We start from the raw sequence: 23,545 nt of genomic DNA on the forward strand, positions 1-23,545 counted from the left end.
TTCGGCCCTGCTCCTGGCTCTCCCTGGTGATTCCAGGGGGGGCAAACGACCCCCCTTGCCCTATGGAGCGCACACCCATGTACATGTGTCTATTGGGCCAGTCATACCTGTTCACTATCTTAATTCTGCTTAGCAATGCTGAAAAGTGGTTGTGCCTTGCTGATATTTTCACATAAACTATATGAAATAATATAAATATTATATTATTAACTATATATAACAAAAAAATATATAAAATAGATCAAAATGTGTTGGTTCTTTGACTATGAGAGTTTCCATCAACACAAAACTTTAAAGTGCAAAAAAAACTGGCTAACTGGGAGCATATGTGATCTTTGTTCCAGAATTCATGCAAAATTATGTGGAGTTTGAAGAGGCCCAATTATCAGCACTAAGCGTGTTGGCCAGATATACCAAGGGTGGTAAGTGACCTCAGGCGTTTATAATACAGGGGGTGGGGGTCCAGGGAGTCTGAATACAACCAGAATTGATAAAAGTTACAATTAATGAAGTAACATTATATGCAGTAACAATCACAGCTGTGTAAGTAAAAATCTCTACAGTGGTACAGAAAATTAGACCTTAGACATCTATTTAACCTTTCAAAAATAGTCAGACCCTGTAATACGCCATGTTAGACACATTTGATAATTGTTAGATTTATTGGAATCCTAGGAAGGCAGTTGTTGAAAAAAGATTCCCCATCACAAACTTTTGTTTTGGATAGTGGAGAATGCTTAGAATATCTGCCAGGTTTGTATTACATATTGGTAAGATTTCCCCTCTCCTCCCGTCATCAGGACAGTAAATGAAGGGGAATTTCCCACACAAGGATACAGGTGGGTTAATTTACTAAATCTGGAGAGTGCAAAATCTGGTACAGTAACCAATCAGCTTCCGTTTTTTTTTTTTTTTTTTTCTTGTCAAAGCCTAATTGAACAAGCTGAAATTAGAAGCTGATTGGCTACCATGCATAGATGCTACATATTTCACACTCTCCAGTTTTAGTAAATCAACCTCAGGGAACAACGAAAACTTGACTGAGGTCCTCCACTATATAGAAGGGGCTGCTAATATACAAATTAGCTGATCACCCAAAACCAGGCAGGGAGAATAATTTGGTTTCTGTGTCCACCCTGCTTAAATTTCATTGGTAGTCAGTGGATGCATGGGGGCCGATTTACTAAAGTTGGAGAGTGAAAAATCTGGTGCAGCTCTGCATAGAAACCAATCAGCTTCCAGGTTTTGTTGTCAAAGCTTAACCACTTAAGGACCCCTCACTTTATATATACGTAATTTTTTTAAAGATGGATATCTCGGTAACGGCAGCAGCCGCTGCCACAACCGAGATATCCATCTTTTCAGTGAGCGGTCCTCTAAACAAAAACTGTGGTCTCCGCGGCGGATTCGCCGCAAGATTTAAGTTATCGGTGGCGGTGTCGCCCCTCTTCCGCGCCCTCCGCCGCTTACCGGAGCCGTCGGCAGCTGCGGAGGCGATCGGGTCCCTCCTCCTGCTCGTCTGGGATACGAGTGAGGGCAAGATGGCCCCCACCCGTCTCCATAGCATAGCAGGGCGGAAGCGACGTCAAAACGTCACTTCCGCCCATGCTTTTTAAAGGGACATTTTCTTGTTTTCATTTTTTCGAATGACAATTTTAATTTTTTTTGCATTTTAGTCTAAATATGGGATCTGAGGTCTTTTTGACCCCAGATCTCATATTTAAGAGGACCTGTCATGCTTTTTTTCTATTACAAGGGATGTTTACATTCCTTGTAATAGGAATAAAAGTGACCCATTTTTTTTTTGTGTAAAAATTAATAAAATAAATAAGAAAACAAAAACATTTTTTTTAAAGCGTCCTGTCCCGACGAGCTTGCGCGCAGAAGCGAACGCAAACGTGAGTAGCGCCCGCATATGAAAACGGTGTTCAAACCACACAAGTGAGGTATCACCGCGATCGTTTGAATGAGAGCAATAATTCTAGCCCTAGCTCTGTAACTCAAAAGATGCAACCTATAGAATGTTTTAAACGTTGCCTATGGAGATTTTTAAGGGTAAAAGTTTGACGTCATTCCACGAGCGGGCGCAATTTTGAAGCGTCACATGTTGGGTATCATTTTACTCGGCGTAACATTAGCTTTCACAATATAAAACAAAATTGGGCTAACTTTACACTTGTCTTATTTTTTTAATTAAAAAAAGTGATTTTTTTCCAAAAAAAGTGCACTTGTAAGACCGCTGCGCAAATACGGTGTGACAAAAAGTATTGCAATGACCGCCATTTTATTCTCTAGGGTGTTAGAAAAAGAAAATATATAATGTTTGGGGGTTTTAAGTAATTTTCTAGCAAAAAAAAATGTTTTTATCTTGTAAACACCAAATCTGAAAAACAGGCAAGGTCCTTAAGTGGTTAATTGAACAAGCTAAAGTTATGCCTCGTACACACGATCAAAATTTTTGATGGAAAAAGTCAGACGGAATTTTTTCATTGGATATTCCGACCGTGTGTATGCCCCATCTGACTTTTTCCGTCGGAAATTCCAACATGTTCTCCTTTTTTCCGACAGATATTCCGTTCGCCTGTATGGAACTCCGACGGAGAAAAAAACATGCATGCTCGGAAACAATTTGACGCATGCTCGGAAGCATTGAACTTAATTTTTCTAGGCTCGTTGTAGTGTTGTAGGTCACCGCGTTTTTGACGGTCGGAATTTGGTGTGTCAGTGTGTATGCAAGACAGCTTGAACGGAATTCCGTCGAAAAAACCCGTCGGAGTTTATTCTGATGGAAACTCTGATTGTGTGTACATGGCATTAGAAGCTGATTGGATACCATGCACAGCTTCTGAGTGTTCCAGTTTTAGTTAATTAACCCCTCGGTGTGTCTGTGCCCACCCATCATTAAAGCGGATCTCCACTCTAAAGTGGAGTCCCGCTGATCGGCACCCTCCCCCCCTCCGGTGTCACATTTGACACCTTTCAGGGGGGAGGGGGGTGCAGATACCTGTCTACAGACAGGTATCTGCACCCACTTCCGGCCCTACGATACGGGCAAAAGACGGGTTTTTCCCTTGCTTCCCGTCCGTCCCCCGTTGTATGCTGGGAACACTCGGCTCCCAGCACACAGCGGGAGCCAATCGGCGGGCGCAGCGCGACTCGCGCATGCGCCGTAGGGAACCGGGCAGTGAAGCCGGAGCGCTTCACTTCCTGGTTCCCTCACCGTGGATGGAGGGGGGAGCAGCAGGGTGACGAGCGATGGCTCGTCATCTGCTGCGATCGGCGCTGGACTCCAGGACAGGTAAGTGTCCTTATATTAAAAGTCAGCAGCTGCAGTATTTGTAGCTGCTGGCTTTTAATATATTTTTTTAGTGGCACATCCGCTTTAACAGCTACATCAGGCATAGGGGGGAAGTACCATGTATAGCTTCTAATGTTTCAAAACCTGCCATGTTTTATGGCTGTTTGAAGTGTTGTAAATTGAATTAGATTTCATAAATAGTGGTTATTACTTTAGTCCTGTGGTACTGAGGTCTTGGGATCAATTCCCGCTCTGCTTTGCATTTCATTAACATACTGCTAGGTTGATTTCCATCTCTGTAAACTGGCCTAAAATTAATTTTCTGTGGAAGAAAAGCCTGACGTCCGCTTTAAAACTGGCAAGAAACCCCAATGGGTAGTTCCAACATCTGTCCAAAGGGCTGCCACGACTTGACATTAACGCAAGACAGATGGTTTTTCGGGGAGTTATTTTTTAAATATTTTGCTACCTGATATGTTTTTATTGTGGATATTTCTACGTCACTACAGGGATTAACAAAGGTTTTCATCTTTCAGGGCCTCAGGGGGAGATGGTACAGCTAGTCTCACAAGTGATAACGACACACCGAGATTCTTACCATGTGCAGTTAGAAGGCAGCAGAATCCTCCATCATCTCATTTCACAAGGTGATCCATCCACAGTGTGAACAGAAATTGTTGACATTTCTGCAAAATTCTGTTACAAATGGTGACTATGGGGCTGTTTGTTTTCAGGGATGGAACAAGGAGACATCGAGGGATATTTGACCAGTGACCATTTTATCAATATGCTGGTGGAGACAGCAAGTCTTTACTCCCATGATGAACAGCTACTGTCTAAAATTCTCAGTCTGATGACAATGCTTACAGTCAGTGGTGAGCCAGACAATGTAAAATGATGAACACTATCAGCTATATTCTATAAGACAGTCAAGCGGCGTAACTTGATTTTTTATTTCTGTGTGTGTCTGTGGTTGTTGCTTCTGTTCCAAATGTCCAGTTACTTAAGTCATTGCCTTATGTTATGTTGGCTATGCTGTCATTCATCATGATATACTATGTTGGGGCACGTATATCAAGGTAGTATTCATAGTACAATGCCTGCTCTCCTATTGCATTTGTGCTTTGTTCATGCATCTTTTTCTCTACTTAGAACTGTTTTCTTCTGAGAGCAAAGAAAAGTATCAGCACTTATATGTGGAGGAGCAAGTAATTCACTCTCCTTCCTCTAGTGCAGGCATGTCCAAAGTGCGGCCCACGTTCCGGTTTTGATTGGCCCGCCTGGTTATTTGGACATATATATCTTTTGTGGCCCCCAAAGATCTCCCAGCACCGGGGCCACAAAACATGTATATGCCTTGGAGGGGACAGGGAGGAGGCGGGACGCGCCGTACACACATAAGAGAATTTCCTGTTTACGGCGGCCTCTGTAATAGGCGCTGCCATTGGACGACTGTTCTGTCCATCAAAGGAGGCGGGACTTTTTATCAAAGAGGCCGCCGTGTAAACAGGAGATTCTACTGTAGGTAATATTTGGCGCTCGTGAGTGCATTCCTGGTAATGGTGGGTGCTGCATTCCTGGCAATGGTGAAGCTACATTCATGGCAATGGTGGGTCTGCAGATGGGCACTTGTGAGGCTGCAGATTGTCACTGACCCTTATTTTGCTTCACAGTTTTTTATTTAAAATAAAAAAAATCCTGAAACTTCCCCCTTAAAATAAAGGTGCGCGTTATATGCCAATAAATACGGGATATCCAAATAATACGCCCAAGCTCATCTCTTTACTCACACACAGCCACAAAGGCAGGAGAATTATTGCTGGGCAGTGTATTAGTGTTTGAACGAACACACCTAGACCAAATTTATTGGTTCAAAGAATGTCAGGCAAAATGGTCGGCCCTCACGCATGTTCACTTCATTAAATCTGGCCCTCTTTGAAAAAAGTTTGGACACCCCTGCTCTAGTGTGGCAGTGCTAATGCTTGGTGGTTGGCCCAACACTGTCACATAGACCAGCCCTGTGTAAGCGCCAGTTAGGTTTAACTCAGAGCTTACACAAGTTTTTTTTTTATCCTTGGTCCTGGCAGTGAAAGAAAGTGGTAAGGATGTAAAGGGAAGGTAAGAGTGCAGGGACCAGCTTTAAAGAGTAACCCTACTTTTGTTGAGCAAAAAAAAATTGCTGTAGGGTAATCGTCGTACATTGCCAGGATGTTAACAAACCTTGTCGTAGAGTCCCAGGTTTTGTTGCTGTTCCTTCAGAAGCCATTAACCCTCGGGGGGTATCTCACCAAAACTTACATGTTTGTTGCAGGAGTCCCTAAAATCTGGCTTGTATCTGTGTGCAGACTTCTGGGAAAATCAGTGAGCCAGTAACACAAACAACCTAATTAAATTTTTGCCATATTGCATTACATTTTACACAAACTGACAGCACCGCAGACTGAAAAGGAATGGTCATTTTTTTTATAACAGTAAATTGCAACATAGCTTGTGTAGCAATTGTACATGCCATGTTGTTTTTTGTTACCCTTTAAAGTGAGCCTGCATGGGCAAAACAAAGGTTCACATTAAGCAAGATCCCTTATGTATATACCCTATGTTGTCAAAAGTATTGGGATACCTGTCTTTACACGCACATAAATTTTAATGGCATCCCAGTCTTAGTCTGTAGGGTTCAATTATCAGATGGCACACCCTTTGCAGCTATAACAGCTTCAACTCTTTTGGGAAGGCTGTCCACAAGGTTTAGGAGTGTGTCTATGCGAATGTGTGACCATTCTAGCAGAAGCTCATTTGTGAGGTTGGGCACTGATGTTCGACGAGAAGGCCTGGCTTGCAGTCTCTGCTCTAATTCATCCCAAAGATGTTCTATGGGGTTGAGGTTAGGACTCTGTGAAGGCCAGTCAAGTTCCTCCACCTCAAATTTGCTCATCCGTGTCTTTATGGACCTTGCTTTGTGCACTGGTGTGCAGTCATGTTGGAAAAGGAAGGGGCCCTCCCAAAACTGTTCTCACAAAGCTGGGAGCATTAAATTGTCCAAAATGTCTTGGTATGCTGATGCCTTAAGGCCCCGTACACACGAGGGGATCTCCGCTGAAAACGGTCCGCCGGACCATTTCCAGCGGAGATTTCTCCTCCGGATTAGGATCCGACGGCTTGTACTCACCATCGTATCAAAATCCGTGCGGAATTCATCCGCGGTGACGTGTCGCGCCGTCGCCGCGATGATGAAGCGGCGACGTGCGCGACGCCGGAATGTAAGTACTTCCACGCATGCGTCGCATCATTACGACGCATGCGAGGTAGGGGAGCGGACGGATTGATCCGGTGAATCTGTACAGACCACCGGATCAATCAGCTGGACCCGATTCAAGCGGATAAATTTCTTAGCATGCTAAGAAATTTATATCCGCTTGAAATGGATCGGGCCGAGGAATCTCCGCGGATAAATATCCGCTAGGCCGTACAGACGACCGGATTTGTCCGCTGGAACTGATCCGCGGATCAATTCCAGCAGATAGATCCGGTGGTGTGTACGAGGCCTATGAGTTCCCTTCACTGGAACTAAAGGGCCAAGCCCAACCCCTGAAAAACAACCCCACACCATAATCCCCCCTCTACCAAATGATTTGGATCAGTGCACACAGCAAGGTTCATAAAGACATGGCTAAGCGAGTTTGGGGTGGAGCAACTTGACTGGCCTGTACAGAGTCCTGACCTCCACCCAATAGAATACCTTTGGGATGAATTAGACTGCGAGCCAGGCCTTCTCGTCCAATATCGGTGCCCAACCTCACAAATGCTCTTCTGGAAGAATAGTCAAACATTCCCATAGAAACAATCCTAAACCTTGTGGACAGCCTTCCCAGAAGAGTTGAAGCTGTTTTAGCTGCAAAGGGTGAGCCAACTCAATATTGAACCCTACGGACTAAGACTGGGATGCCATTAAAATGCATGTGTGTAAAGGCAGGTGTCACAATACTTTTGACAATATAGTATATCTTATGTAGTTTATGTTTTAACTGTTGTTGTGTCTGTTTGTAAGCATGCAACTGTAATAGGAAAAAAGCTTTAGTGTTTTTTTTATCCTGCTATGGAAAAGCTGGAATTGTCTTGACTGAAAACACTTTTGTGTGACAACCAGTATCTTTATTGTTTAACTACAAAGTGCCATTTTCATAGTAAAGGGTTAATTTCCATAATGACATGCTGATTTCATTAGAGATGGCAGCAGAGATGTTGGCAAGAGTGGGATTCCTTCCAGATCTGATAAAGATTACAGAACACTCGCTGGAAAACAGGGAGCTGTGTGTGTCCTGCTGTGCCCTGTTCTGGAGTCTGGCTATGACTGGTGAGTAGAAAATGAATATCCACAATCAGCTCTAGCACTCTGGATCTATTCAGGTCCCAGCGCAAATCACACTTAGGTACTTTTTACAACGAGAAATGGCAAGCATTTCATCAATTTATGATCAATAAGAAAGACGCACATGGGAAAGGCAGTTCACAAATGAATTCAAAGACTGAATTACGTCAAAGTCAGATATATGCTTGCCCCAGCTGTAATGTATTATCCTGGACCTACTTTATTGATCTGTGTAGCAAGTTTTGTTAAGTTCATTTAATTTCTGTATGTGTGTGTATGTATGTGTGTATGTATGTATGTATGTGTGTATGTGTATATATATATATATATATATATATATATATATATATATATATTTATATGTGTGTATGTATATGTGTATGTATGTATATGTGTGTGTGTGTGTGTGTGTGTGTATGTATGTGCATACATTAGCTGTTTCTTTATGATTTTCTATATACAAATAGTTAACACAATTGGGAGCCTAGCCATGCCTACAGATTGAACCCAATAGGGGTAGGCTGGTACAGGCTACCAAATAATGTATTGTTATAAGAACAATCTTATGAACCAAGGTAACTCGGTTGGTTACTTAGGATTAATGTGACAATTTTAATCTGTACTGTTAAGTTAATACTTTCAATAAAAATCTATTGTTAAAAAAAAAAAATGAATTCAAAGACATTCCCCAGCATTCCACCCTGCTAGCAAAGGGGACCCAAGTCACAATTCTTATCCTGCTTCCAAAGTGTAATATATGTATAGATGTCCCAGGAGTATGCAGTAGAAGACATGCATGCTAATCACATATGGTACTATCAAAGTGCCCCTCCAAGTGCAGACCTATTGAAACTTATTTCAAGTTTTATAGGACGCAGAGAATGATTAAAACAGATTTTTTACTGTAACTCATTGGGGAGATATCCCCTCACTTCTGGTCCTGGGGACACAATAGGAAGTGAGAAGAAATCCCCTCAAAGATAAGAAAAATCCTCTCTTAACCACTTAAGCCCCGGACCATTTCGCTGCCCAAAGACCAGAGCACTTTTTGCGATTCGGCGATTCAGGGACTTTTTTCTGGTTTTTGGTTCCATAGACTTCAGTGGATGAAAAGCATGGATTGAAAAATGCAAAAATGCACCTGCAATATGCAAACTGCAAGCTGCATAAGTGTGAATCAGGCCTTAGGCTCGATTCACTCCTATGCATGTTGTTTTTGAGCCTTTTTGCAATGCTTTTTGCGGTGCTTGCTGCGGTTTTTGACGTGCGTTTTTACCGCGATTTGCATTTTTTTGCCAGTAATTTTTATTTTTTTTACATTTCCTTTAACAACCAGGTTAAAAAAAATGCAAAACGCAAATCGCGGCAAAATCGCGGTACTTGCGTTTTGGATGCAGGTCCATTGAATTCTATTACATGCAAAACGCTGCTTTTTGCAGGAAAAAAAAAGTCCCTGACCCTTTCCAAAAACGCAGAGGCACAAAAAAGCATTGATGTGAACATGTTCCATAGGAAACCATGTTAAAAAATGTCCCTGCATTTCTGCAAAATGCATCAAAACAAGCATTAGTGTGAATGGAGCCTTAGTGCTGCTGTGCAGGTAATGACAGGAGGCTGAAATGGATACAAATGCAAACACTTATACCAGTTGTATTTAGAAAAATAGGAAATCGCCATTGCAATACACACACACACATATATATATTTTTATTATTATTTACATTATTTATAGAGCAGAGAATCTGACATTCACCAAACATTCACTGCAGATGAATCTTCCTGGTGCATTTCATTTTAAATGACAGTGACTAATTCACCACCAATGCTGAAAGTCACATTCACCGTTTTATAAATGTGCCCCTATATCTTCATAGAATTCAGTTTTGCACCACTTTTATATACATCTTTTTTGCTGTCACAGAGATGGCATCAGATGATGGCATGAAAAAAGCAGTGCCACTAATCACAGCACTAATTCAGAAACATCCCAGCGATGGACAGTTGGTAGAATCGGCAAGCCCAGCCCTGTGGATTCTGTGCCTGAAAGGTAGGTTGGAAAAGCAGAGGGCACATTTGGGTAGAAATGCATTATTATGCCCATTCTACAAGTGTTTTGCCTAAAATCTTACAGGTCACGTGATGGAGGATCAACTTGAATCTGTTACACTATTGCTCCTGGAGTGCCTACAGATACACATGGAGCGCCCTATTCTCGCCAAAAATGTTTGCTTGGCATTGACAGGTCTAGTGATAAACTCAGGTACTGTACATACCATCTGTCTGTAGCATCTTCCCAGAATCCTTTGCATATGGGCTGTATATTCCACAGCGTGATTTTTCTTTTTGTTCTTAAAGAACTGGCTGCTTATCGTGTTCTGGTGCCTCTATCTGGGAAAAATGGTCTCTCTCTGATTAAGGAGCTCTATCTACACTACTCTGATGACCCAGAAATTGTAGAGAATATCTGTCAACTCTTTAACCAGATCGCTAATTACGGTAAGAATCATCTGTATTTAAAGTCGAGTTTCCATCCCAAATTTTTTTTTTCATTATTGTGCTCATTAGACCTAAAAAAGTAAAAAAAAAATCTGGAAATGCCTGTTGCTATGCGGTCCCACGAAATCTGCCTTTGAAATCACCTAGGATTCTGACATCATCTCCCTCTAATGCTCCTGGGAAATTTGTGTCATAATTTCCCAGGATGCAGTGCGCTGTCCAATTATCACTCCCCATCCAAGACTTCCAGGAAGTAAGTGCGTGTAGGCTTCACACTGCCCACAAGCAAAATGACAACGGTGTGGACATAGTTTTATAAACTATCTTTTTTAAATATCTATGCGGATCGGCGGCGGATTGTAAAATAGTAAGTGACCGGATTTATATTATAAAAACGCAAGATGAAAGGACATACATTTAAAAAATGCTAATTGTGGTTGGAACTCCGCTTTAATTTATATAAAATACCTGTGCAAGGAAAATGATAGTGTTGCTTGCATCAAGCAATCAAATGTGTGACTTTACTGTGATTAGAGAAACAAAATAGCAAGCACCTGATAGGTGCTACAGACAACAGCATTGTTATGCCGCGTACAGACGATCGGACATTCCGACAACATAACCGTGGATTTTTTTCCGACTGGTTTTGGCTCAAACTTGCATACACACGGCCATAGAAATGTTGTTGGAAATTCAGATCGCCAAGAACGCAGTGACGTACAACCCGTGCGCCGGCACTATTTAAGGGAAGTTCAATACCAAGCGTCTTAGTAGAAGTTTTGGTGAGAGACACTTCACGCTTTTCAGCCTAGTGCTTTTCAGTCCATTACAGTGTGACGAATGTGCTATCCATAGGTGTGTGCAGCCTATTGCATTAGGGTGTGCACCCCAGACCACAAACACACATGCATGTGTATCGGCAGAGCAGTGGAATGTTTTTAATTTTTTTTTATTATTTTTATAACATTTTTTTTAGGACCCCTGTTGGGAGGCTTTGGTGAAGTGTTAAGGGTTAAAAAAAGACCCCTAATGTCTCTCACTTTTGAGACAGAGAAAGGAATTGAGGACATAGATTCATCAGCCCCTTTCTCTGCAGCCTCAGCTGCACTGGACAGTACACGAACAGGAAGTGGCCTGTGCTGAGGAGCTTCCTGTTCATTCCCAAACTGAAGCATAGTAAACATAGTTTACTTTGCCCAGTTAACAATGAACACAAGAGCAATCGGTACAGATCACTCACTGTGTTCATTTAGAAAAGGAAGGTGCTGGTACATCAATATTTACTGGCCCCTTCCCCTGCACTTTATCCTGAAACATCCCCCGCAGCAGCCAGTGGGAGAGGAGAAGAGAGAAGCTGGAAGCACTTCAGGGTGGTAACAGGGGGCACCAGAAAGCAGGGGGGAATTGGCATCACACTTGGTGATTAGGGTGTGCCTGGGCACACCCTGCACACAATGTGCGCACGACTATGGTGCTATCTCCATTATGAACTCTAGTTTTACCAGACCAAGCTCTTCCGTCTTGTACTTTATTCAGCACATGGGTGGGATATTGTGCGTCGGAATTGTCCACATACGATCGGAAATTACAAGAACGGATTTTTTGGTTGGAAAATTGAAAACCAGCTCTCAAATTTTTGTTGTCAGAAATTCTGACAGCAAATGTCCGATGAAGCCTACACACGGTCGGAATTTCCGACAACAAGCTCCCATTGAAAATTTGTTGTCGGAAATTCCGAGCGTGCGTACGCGGCATTACTGGGCTGCAGTTTTTCTACCAGTACAGTATATAGGATAGCATCTGTGACTTTAATGATGTATTAAACACTAAACCAAAAATGTAAAATAAAAAATGGAATACCATTGCAGCTTACCAATTGATAAATGTGGTGGCTGCATTAGTTTTTTTCTTTTTAGGCTCTGTTTCCACACTTTCTTTATTAGAGTGCCCCCACTCTGGATGTAGGAGCAGAGCAGACAGCAGCATTGTCATTTTGAGGGAGGGTGGTGTTAGATATTCCAGCAGATTTAGATACACTAACAAATTGAAGCCAAACTCCAACTCGCACTGCAGTTACAGCAACTGTTTTTTTGGGGGGCATAATGTATAAATAAAAGCTGATCATTGTAAGCACCCCTGTCAGTGGTAAATGGATTGTCTCAACAGTGTTAACTGCTACATTTGCAGGAAAGCTTGTTGAAAAAGAAGAGACTTACTGGCTAGATCACCAGATAAAAATAAAGCCTAAAAAAGAAAACAAATACAGCCATCACATTTAAGAATTGGCGAAATGCAATCTAATAAATGTTTGCCTTTGGGTTTAATACCCCTTTAAAGCAGTAGTAAACCCTGCTTGGTCATTATTATCTACGGATAAAAGGCATTCCTGTAGGTAAAATTAATATCTCCAAAACGTGCGCTGTTTAGGAGATATTTACCCTGAATGCAGCCAGTAACATCACCAGCACATGCGCTCTGTGCCAGAACCGCGCATGCTTGGGAGTGACGTCATCGCAGCTCTGGCCAATCACATAGTGCACAATCCCAGAAGAAAAGATTGTGGGAAGATGTCAGCCCTCTCAGCGTAGGGTGACCACATTTCCAAACTACCATTCAGGGACACCCTCCCTTCCCAAAAATCAGCATGTGCTGTAACGAATCACAGCACAGTGATTGGACACAAGAGGCAGGATTTATGATTTCTCCAATCACAAGCAGGGGGCGAGGATTGTGCTCCTCCAGGTATTCCCGGCCAGGACAAGTACTGTCAGTGAGTAAAGCAGTGATGTGGTGGCCTTTTTTTGGGGCATCAGATTGGTCCGGGGGGTGGCTGTGTCAGTTTCATTCCGGGACACTGTATTGTACTGGGATGAAGGTGCCCGGGACAGACCTGCAAAATGTGAGACTGTCCCGGGCAATCCGGGACACGTGGTCACCCTATCTCAGCGGTGACAGCACAACGCTGGAAGGCTTCGTTCCAAGTTGAGTATTTCATAATGTGCAGGTGTTTTTTTTTTTCTACAACAGCTGTGGTTTACTACTGCTTTAACGCTTGTGAATCATGCTTTCTGAAGATTTTGGTACAAAAATGTATTTTCAAAATCAGTAATTGACCGTGACCAGCCATTGTAGTGCAACAGTTACTGTATTGTGCCAGTCACAGGAATGGAGAAGTTTCCTAATTGGAATTCATTTGTAGCCCCTCTGCTACCCTACATCTTCTATCTGTATCTCTTTACGTATTATAAAAGTTGTAGGGGAAAAAGTGGGTGTTGGGTGGTAAATAGCTTAGAAGGAGACCTTCGATACACTTTTTAGGAAACCTGTACTAACTAGCCATCTAGTTGATCCAATAGCTTCAATATTTTTTGAGTCACTAACCGAAACCCAGTGTGCAGATCAATAATTTTGAGAAAAAGAATAACCAATAGCGACCAGATTGATATTTCAACAAGAAAAACTCTTTAAGAAAATTGGAAGTGCTTTATCTCCCTATCTCATTTATTCTTACACAGTCTAATCACATTCTGTGAAGTCACATTGCAGACTTTTGTGAAGATTTCATGTTATCAAGGACTTAATACTATTTGGTGACTGTTGTGCTTACATATGCGTGCGCACAGGGTGTGCCGGGTGTGCCCAGGCACACCCTATTCACCCCATGCACATTAGTGTTATCACTCTGTGTAGCAGCAGGAACATGGGAAAGATCTCCCTCTTACTGGCTCTGCTATAAGAGAAGTGTTTATGCTCTTCTCTTTCACTATTCCGGCAGGGAGATCAATGTGCCGGGGTCATGTATATGTAGACACATACACACGCATGTGTTTTTGAGCTTAAGGGTGCACACCCTAATGCAATATGCTGTGCACACCTATGTGTGCTTATTCAGATGGGCAGCTAGAGAGGCAGCTGGACTGCATCGGATGCAACAGCACTCTGTGCTAGGCCACATACAAACTGGACAATTAGCTGTGTCCACTGAACCACTGTCCTTGGATACAAAGTGTGTGCATCCAGGGTTGGTCAAACTCTCCGGTACAGTTAAAGATGTTCAGCCTTAAAGGGGTTGTAAAGGTAAATGTTTTTTCACCTATGCATTAAGGTGAAAAAACATCCGACAATACCGAGCCCCCGTTTTACTTACCTGAGCCCTCAAAAGTCCCGTGCTCGCCCCCGTCATCCTCCTCGTTTCTGAGCCTGGCCGTTGATTGGCTACACTGGATAGATTGAAAGCAGCACAGCCATAGGCTTGTGCTGCTGTCAATCACATCCAATGATGTGGCGGGCCAGGGGCGGGGCCGAGTGATACAGTGAGCGGCTATAGCCGCCAGCTGTATCACGGGAGCTCGCCCGCAGGGACTCAACACCATACTCGCTCGCATGAAGGTGTTGAGTTCTTGCGGGGAGGAGCTGAGACAGCCGCTTAGGGACCCCAGAAGACCAGGTTCGGGGACACTCTGTGCAAAACGAGCTGCGCAGTGGAGGTAAGTATACCATGTTTGTTATTTAAAAAAAAAAACCTTTAATGAAAAACAACTTCAGCTTCACTACTGGTATAGATTATAGGACAAGAGCCAAAGTTACATCAGCAGTTACTACTCTGCCCTCTTGTGTCTCTTGTAGGAAGCACACACTCCGAGTTATGCTCACAACACATGAAGGAACTGCTGATGGAAATTAAAGATCAGTACGAGTCTGTGGAGGTAAGGAAATTTCAAGTGTAATGAAAGCATTATAGAACTGCTTTAAAGCAGAAATATGCCACTGTGGGTGCTTTTGAACAGCATACCTGAACACTATAGCAGACTTACCTCCCTCCAGCTATGTGTTTACTCTCAGCCTCATCACTCCACTCCTTTAGTCTTCCTCCTGGTCTTTAGTGTTATTTACTAAAGACAAATCCACTGTGCACTTGAAAGTGCAGTCGCTGTAGATCCAAGGGGGACATGCAAGGAAAATAAAAAACAGCGTTTTAGCTTGCACATAATTGGATAATAAAATCATCAGAGAACCCAGGTCTGAGATGTTTAGTAACATAATGGGGTTAAAAAAACAAAAATAAGTACAAAAAGAGCAAATAATCACTACTGTAAGGGGTTCATTTTTTTACTGTTGGACAGTGAAAGTAATATTTACAGTAGCGATTTGCTTTTTTGTAGGGCTAATTTTAGTTTTTTTTAACCCCATTATGTTACTGGTCGATTATTCAATTATGAAAATTGTAATTTCATAATCGATTAGTTGTCGATTGTTTCGGCCCATCACATAAAATCTCCAAAAAAGTACATTTACGTTTTTGGTTGAAAAGTGAAAAAATGTGGAAAACTTCAAGGGTTATGAATACTTTTTCAAGGCACTGTGCGTATTTATTTGCGCCTGCAACCACCTCACTTATTGCAATAATTGCTTCAGATGAAGAGGCGCTGCTGCTGGCTGTGTTTGTCATAGCCTTATGTAAAGTGGCAGAAGGTATATAACCAAGTTGCTTCCCCCTATGTTCTGCCTTTGCCAGCAATGGCTTTTAACACCACTTGCATACTTGGAAAACATGCAGGACTCTGATCACATGGTTGGATCTGAACCGATAACCCCAGGGAACTACTGCACGAGCCCCCGCCCAAAAATGTCCACTTGGACTGGGAACCCACGTTGCCTTTGGCAGTTCCTGTCAAGGGGGTATGCTACTTCCAGTCATGGCCTTTGGTAGGCACAGAAGGAGAAAGGGAACCAAGCTACCACCTTCTTCCGAGGAGTGGTCTTGGAGGGTCATCTTGCAGAAAATCCTACTAGCTGCTCCCAGTGGAGCCAAGTAGGTAAAGATGTGGGTGGAACAAAAAAAAAAAAAAAGAGATTTTTAATACAGCTTACCTGTAAAATCTTTTTCTTGGAGTACATCACGGGACACAGAGCGGCATTCATTACTATATGGGTTATATGGAGTACCTTCAGGTGTAGACACTGGCAATCTTCAAACAGGAAATGCCCCTCCCTATATAACCCCCTCCCATAGGAGGAGTACCTCAGTTTTGTAGCAAGCAGTATGCCTCCCAAAATGGTCCTCAAAAGAGGGGTGGGAGCTCTGTGTCCCGTGATGTACTCCAAGAAAAAGATTTTACAGGTAAGCTGTATTAAAAATCTCTTTTTCTTTATCGTTACATCACGGGACACAGAGCGGCATTCATTACTATATGGGATGTCCCAAAGCAATGCTTACAATGAGGGGAGGGAGAACATCTCCAAGACAAAAGGATTTAATTTAGAGATATACTCAAATCATAATAAATCCAACTTATTTGAGAAAAATAATCTTAAATTTTAAATTTAACTCAAAAAAAGAGGAGCCCCCGGAATCCGAGGGTCTCAAACTGCAGCCTGCAGCACTGCCTGCCCGAAGGCAGTATCAGTATTCCTTCTTACGTCCAACTTGTAGAATTTTGTAAACGTGTGGACAGAAGACCAGGTTGCCGCCTTGCAAACTTGAGCCATAGAGATCTGGTGGTGTGCTGCCCAGGAGGCGCCCATGGCTCTAGTAGAATGAGCCTTTAATGATACTGGAGGAGGCAACCCTTTCAAGCCGTAGGCCTGAGTGATTAATTGCTTAATCCACCTAGAAATGGTGGACTTTGCAGCTGCCTGCCCCTTCTTGGGCCCATCCGGTAGAATGAACAGCACATCTGTCTTCCGGATCTTCTTTGTAGCTTTAAGATAGGCCTTCATGGCCCTGACAATATCCAAGGTATGCAGCAACCCTTCCTTTCTGGAAGTAGGTTTAGGGAAGAAGGATGGTAATACCAAATCCTGGTTCAAATGAAAACTGGATATGACCTTCGGAAGGAAGGAAGGATGAGGGCGGAGAACGACCCTGTCCTTATGAAAAACAAGATATGGTTCCTTACAGGATAAGGCTGCCAGCTCCGAAACTCTTCTTGCGGAAACTATGGCAACCAAAAATACTAACTTCCTTGTCAGTAGAACCAAAGGAATATCAGCCAACGGCTCAAACGGTTGTTTCTGTAAACTTGACAGAACAAGATTTAAATCCCACGGACAAAGCGGGGATTTAACTGGAGGTCTAATACGTAAGACCCCTTGAAGGAAGGTTTTAACCAGCGAGTGGGTGGCCAGCGGCCGCTGAAACCACACTGACAGAGCAGAAATCTGTCCTTTGATTGTGCTTAATGCCAATCCTTTATCCACTCCTAGCTGGAGAAAACTTAATACTCTATCGATGGTAAATTTGCGAGAAAGCCATCGCTTGGACTCACACCAGCCTACATAGGCCTTCCAGACCCTGTAATAAATCACCCTAGAGACCGGTTTCCTGGCTCTGATTAGGGTAGAGATTACTTTCTGAGACAGACCTCTACCCCTGAGAATCAGGGATTCAGCTTCCAGGCCGTCAAATTTAGATGCCGTAAGGCAGGGTGGAGGATCGGACCTTGCGATAGCAGGTCTGGCCGTAGAGGAAGAGTCCAAGGGTCTCCCACTACCATCCTTAAGATTAGTGAGTACCATGCCCTTCTGGGCCATGCTGGAGCTACCAGGATGACTGGTATGTGCTCCACCCGGATCCTGCGCAGCAGGCGGGGTAGTAACTGGAGCGGGGGAAACGCATAAAGAAGTTTGAACTGATGCCAAGGGCAAACCAACGCATCGGTTCCGCAGGCCATCGGATCCCTTGAGCGGGACATGAACCTGTCTAGTTTCTTGTTGAGTCTCGATGCCATGATATCCACGTCCGGCACTCCCCATCTTTGGCAGAGTGCTTGAAAGACCTGTGGATGCAGAGACCATTCCCCCGGCCATAGAGTCTGGCGGCTTAAGAAGTCCGCCTGAAAGTTGTCCACTCCGGGAATGAATATTGCCGATATGCAGGGCACATGAGCCTCTGCCCATAGGAGAATCAAGCTCACTTCTCTCTGAGTGGCCTGACTCCTGGTCCCCCCTTGGTGATTTATGTATGCCACTGCCGTGGCATTGTCTGATTGAATTCTCACCGGGAGCCCCTGCAATTTCGACGTCCAAGCCCTGAGGGCTAGTCGAACAGCTCTGAGCTCCAAGATGTTGATGGGTAAAAGCTTCTCTGGCTTTGTCCAAATACCTTGGCGAGTGGAACCATCCACAATCGCTCCCCAGCCCGTCAGGCTGGCGTCTGTGGTCACTATCTTCCAAGCCACTGGGCTGAAAGACCTCCCCTTCAGTAGATTCTGAGGGTCTAACCACCAACACAGACTTTGTCGGACTCTTGATGAGAGAGGCAACGGGATATCCAAGGCCTGTGGCCTTCTGCTCCATGCTGACAGGATGGCTGCCTGCAGGATGCGAGTGTGGCTCTGGGCGTATGGCACCGCCTCGAAAGTAGCCACCATCTTGCCTAGTAATCTCATACATAGGCGAATAGTCGGTTCTTTCTTGCTTAGAACCAGTAGGATTAATTCCTTGATGGCTTTGACCTTCCTCAGAGGTAGGAACACCCCTTGTTGTTCTGTGTCTAATCTCATGCCGAGATATTCCAACTGCCTTGTGGGCTGGAATGCTGACTTCTCTCGATTTAGGACCCAGCCGAACCTCTCGAGGTATTGGACCGTGAGGGCCACTGCTCGTTCCAAGCCGGGAGACGAGTGGTCTATGACTAGGAGGTCGTCCAGGTATGCTAGGATCGTGACCCCTTGGATCCTTAGCTTGGCTAGGATTGGAGCTAGAACCTTCGTGAACACCCGGGGGGCCGTAGCCAACCCAAAGGGAAGTGTCACGAATTGGAAATGACGCGAAGCCACCATAAAGCGTAGATATCTTTGATGTGGCTGATAAATTGGAACATGAAGGTAGGCATCCTTTATGTCTATGGACGCCATGAAGTCGTCCTTTTGGAGTGTGGCAGCTGCTGACCGCACGGATTCCATCCGAAATGAGCGGATTTTTAAGTATGCATTTACCATCTTTAGGTCCAAAATTGGCCTGACATCTCCATTGGGCTTTGGGATGATGAATAGGTTGGAGTAGAAACCCAGCCCCTGTTCCAGGACTGGTACCTCCACTATCACTTCCTGGGAAAGTAGATGATCTAGAGCCGACCTTAATGCGGCTCCTTTCTCCAGATCGTTTGGAATCCTCGACTCCTGGAAATGAGGAGGAGGAAACCTTAGGAATTCTAGCTTGTAGCCTGTGGCCACGGAAGACCGTACCCACTCGTCGGGAATGCTGGCTTCCCAAATCTCCGAAAAGAGTCGCAGCCTTCCCCCCACCTTCGTGGGTGGGGGCGCCCCTTCATGAGGTAGACTTGGGGGCTGGTTTTGCCGGCTTGCGAAACCACTGCCTCTTGCCCCTAACAGCCTGTCCTCTTGATCTGCTGTTGAAGCCGAAGTTTGTTCTTGCAGGAGGCCGTCGATACTGCTTGGCATTAGAGGGCCCCTGCCCAGGGGAGGACTGTCGTTTAAACGCAGGCCCCTGAACCCTCTTCTTAGTTGGCAAGAGAGTACTCTTGCCGTTTGAAATGGTCTGAATGTATTTATCTAAGTCCTCTCCGAAGAGCCGTCCTCCATGGAAGGGAAACCCTGCCAGGAGCTTCTTGCATGGGGGCTCAGCCTCCCAGCTTTTTAACCATAAGAGTCTTCTCATATGGATAAGGGATAATGATAAACGTGACGCTTGTTGGATAGAATCCTTGATTGCGTCTACCGTAAAACATATGGCTTTAGGGACATCCGAAAATTCTTCTGCCTGCTCGGCAGGAATAAGTTCAAGCATTTGTTTAAATTGATCCGATAAAGCTTGAGCGACTCCAATCGCAGCCACGGCTGGCTGTACTACTGCCCCTGCAGAAGTGAAGGAGTTCTTAAGTAGGGCTTCCAAGCGTCTATCAACTGGATCTTTGAAAACCTGTACGTTTTCTACAGGACATGTTAACGATTTGTTAACACATGAGATGGCTGCGTCTACTGCAGGAGAAGCCCATTTCTTGGAAAACTTTTCTTCCATAGGATATAAGACAGAAAATTTCTTAGGTGGAAAGAAAACCTTGTCTGGTTTGTTCCACTCTTGGAACAAGACTCCCTCTAAGAGAGGATGGATCGGAAACACAGCCCTGCTTTGAGGCGCCCTCAGTGAGCCCAAAGCTGAAACCGTCGATACCTGGAGATCTGGTACAGGCAGGTTGAATGCCTTATGGACCAAGTCCGTCAAGCCCTGAATCCACCAGCTCTCCCTCAGGGAGACTGCCCCAGACTCCTCTGTATCCGGATCTTCGATCCCTGAACCTACTTGGTCTCTGTCCAAGAGGTCGTCCAATTCCCCAGAGGAAAGGACCTCCTCTTCCGAGGGTCCGCGCACGGGTGACGGAGATCTATTCCGCTTACTACCCCGCATGGCTGCGGCTATCATTTCTCCCATGCTTCTCCGCATCTCATTTAAAGAGGCGAGTAACACCTCTTCCGTGACCACCTTAGGGTTGGGTTGACTCGCGTCAGCTCTAGCCCCAGACCCCGATGGCCCAACGGCTCCCTGTGGGGAAAGCAGCGGCATAGCTCTATCCGAGACCTCAGACTCTGCGGGGGAATCCCCACCTTTTGTACCCTCTGATCTTGATGCCATAGTACAATACCGAGGTACACCTGCTACTTATTGGTACCTGGGACTTATAATAGTTAAATGCCCAAACACCTGTTTGGGGAATAAAAAATGTTTCCTCTACCCTAGATGACACCTTTTTTTTTTTTTTTTTTTTTTTCAAAGAAAAACTTTTCTTCTTTTCTTTTTTTTTTTTTTTTTTTTTTTCAATCTAGGCAAGAAAAAACATTCTATCCCCCTGAGTAGTATTGCCAAAGAAAAGACTATGAGATGGAAAAGAAAACCAGCCTATTCCTAGGCTAAACCACAATCTTCTGAAGACTGTAGTATTCTTTCTGGCCACTGTGTGTCCTCAGCGCCCGTGCTTCCCTCCAGTCCTTCCTCCCTTAAGCCAGAGAAATGAATGAGCTGTGGCATCTAAGGAAGGGCCGCCCCTTCCTTTAAACCACTGACCCGCCCTTCCCCCCCAGCTAAAACGGCGCCAAATGCGTCTATAACACGTGCACGCGCACCGCGCGCGCGCCCGCGACGGGGGGTTGGGAGGAAGGGCCTCTCTGTTCCTGCAGCCGCAGGCCTGTGAACACACGAGGAGGTCAGCGTTTTGCCTGCCTTGCAGGCATGAGGGAGAGGACTGGATAGAGCATCGCCTGGAGGCTTGCAGGTAAGCATAGCTCTCTGACACACACATACACTTGTACATAAAAGGCCCCACTCACAGCTTTTACAACACTACCAGGGAGGTCACTTTTTATGGGGAACTATAACATATAGAGCCATCCTATCTTCATGATATGTGACTGGTTTGCCAGATGCAATGCATAACCTTTAGGCATGTCCCCTGTGACCTCCCAGAAAAAACTTGCTAAGAGCCAAGCCCCGCAGGTTTTTCCCCTTACTTACCTGCTCCATGCCGCAGGACTTTGCCAAGCAAGAGGTCCAATCTTCCCCCATCTCCGTGGGGATGTCTAGACCTTCAGGCCCTGGGAACCTTCTTCTTCCATGAAGGATCCACTGTCCTGGGCCCATACAGCACCCTGGCAAACAGAAAACATTAGGCGCCCCAAAGGTTTCTAAGTTCTGGGCCCAGGGTCCAGCTCTCTTAAAAAGAAAGCATTATGGGCTATACCCCAAGGGTTTGGGGTCCGGTTACTGACCACTTTAGCGCGCAGGCTTTTTTGGACAGAACCGGTAGCTCACCTAATCCCAAGGATGCGGAGGCAAGCTAAACCATGACTAACACCTAAGACACTGGCGTAAAAACTGAGGTACTCCTCCTATGGGAGGGGGTTATATAGGGAGGGGCATTTCCTGTTTGAAGATTGCCAGTGTCTACACCTGAAGGTACTCCATATAACCCATATAGTAATGAATGCCGCTCTGTGTCCCGTGATGTAACGATAAAGAAAAAAGCCAGAGAACAGAGACCTCCCTCACCCAGATGATGCATCTCTTCCGTCCGGAGGAAACACCAAAAATTTACTAGTTAAGCAGAGGGACTGCCTTTTAAAGTGTAATGGTGATGCGTTTCCTGTTGAAAGCGGTGCTTCTCTCATGGGCTGTCTCGGAAGACAACTCTAAAACAGTGCAATTGGACACGGAGCCACACAATGAGGTTGAAGAAGTGGTTAACCTTATACTGCGCAATTTTTTTTTCACTATCAGGGCAATAAGGATGTGGAACTCTCTTCCATAATTGGTGGTGGCAGCAGGGAGTATGTATATTTTTAAGAGACTTTTGGATGTGCATTTTAAAGAACACAACATACAGGGATATGGCAAATGTGCACCTACACAGGTTGAACAGGATGTACCTTACCTACTGTGCAACATAGAAAGCAATTACCTGCGCCTCTGTTTTGTGTGGAAACTGAGAAACAGCACAAACATGTATGAGAACGGTTAATAAATTGTGATTCTGTAGTGCTGTGCCTCTTAAATTTTTTTTTTTTTTTAGGAGATTGTAACACTGGTGGAATCAACACTTTCCAAGATGGAGAAAACACTTACTTAAAGCATACAACCAGCTACTTTATGTGCAAAATATCCGAATTTTTTTTAATATGATTTTTTTTTTATGGGCTTGGTTGTACCCAAGAAGTGACATTTTGTGAGGATGTCTACTCTACTATTAAAGCCCAACTCCAGCCAATTATTTTTGTTTAGTTTTGTATAAAAGTAGAGAAAAGGGAGAGGCTCAGTCTGGTTTTTGTCTGTCTTGCCTCTTGGGAGGGTTTTTCTTTAAAGAAAACTATGGGAAATCTCTTCAGTGGGATTATAGATTACAACACAACAATTTTTTTTTTTCTGTAAAATGTAGAACAGTTTTACAATTTACTACTGTCCTTGTTTTCCTTTCCCAAGGGCAATTACTCGCCTCCTTTCTAGTCATTCTGTCCTGCAAAAGGATGACAATCTCAGAGTCATCAGTTAGTAAAACATTTTTATTTCACATAATACAATAGAAACAGTTATCAGCTTCTTTAAAAGGCACAACATCCACCTTCAGTTATTAAAAATATTTTCGCCAAGCTGTTCCCCCCCCCCCCCCCCCCAAAAAAGATAGATGCACGGTATTATAAGGATGTACTGGAATGTTGCTGCTTCAATAAAAATATGGCACCTCTTCCAACCCACTCTGCTGAAAACTAATGTTATAGGAACAGAACACCTGAAATTGGAATCTCAGATGTGTAGATGCTGCAAGCTGAATGACCAACCATTTGTTACATACACTATATATATATATATGGAATGAGATTGGTTTTCCAGCTCCAACCACTTTTTAACACCAATAAAAGGTATATATAAAGTCTGTG

At 44.1% G+C, this 23,545-nt stretch overlaps 1 protein-coding gene across 1 annotated transcript in view; it reads left to right on the forward strand.

The window, feature by feature from the left end:
- STKLD1 (serine/threonine kinase like domain containing 1) overlaps nt 1–23,271 on the forward strand; it is a 47,570-nt gene extending 24,299 nt beyond the window's left edge. Inside the window, exons 11-19 of the mRNA XM_040324150.1 lie at nt 345–422; nt 3,835–3,945; nt 4,033–4,173; nt 7,521–7,649; nt 9,586–9,711; nt 9,796–9,924; nt 10,020–10,160; nt 14,787–14,866; nt 22,684–23,271. Coding sequence (XP_040180084.1) covers nt 345–422; nt 3,835–3,945; nt 4,033–4,173; nt 7,521–7,649; nt 9,586–9,711; nt 9,796–9,924; nt 10,020–10,160; nt 14,787–14,866; nt 22,684–22,740 — 992 coding nt within the window. The 3' untranslated portion in view covers nt 22,741–23,271. The remainder of the gene's footprint in view (nt 1–344; nt 423–3,834; nt 3,946–4,032; nt 4,174–7,520; nt 7,650–9,585; nt 9,712–9,795; nt 9,925–10,019; nt 10,161–14,786; nt 14,867–22,683) is intronic.
- Nucleotides 23,272–23,545: the final 274 nt, after the last annotated feature.

Source organism: Rana temporaria, chromosome 9, assembly GCF_905171775.1.
Source record: "Rana temporaria chromosome 9, aRanTem1.1, whole genome shotgun sequence".
NCBI lineage: Eukaryota > Metazoa > Chordata > Amphibia > Anura > Ranidae > Rana > Rana temporaria.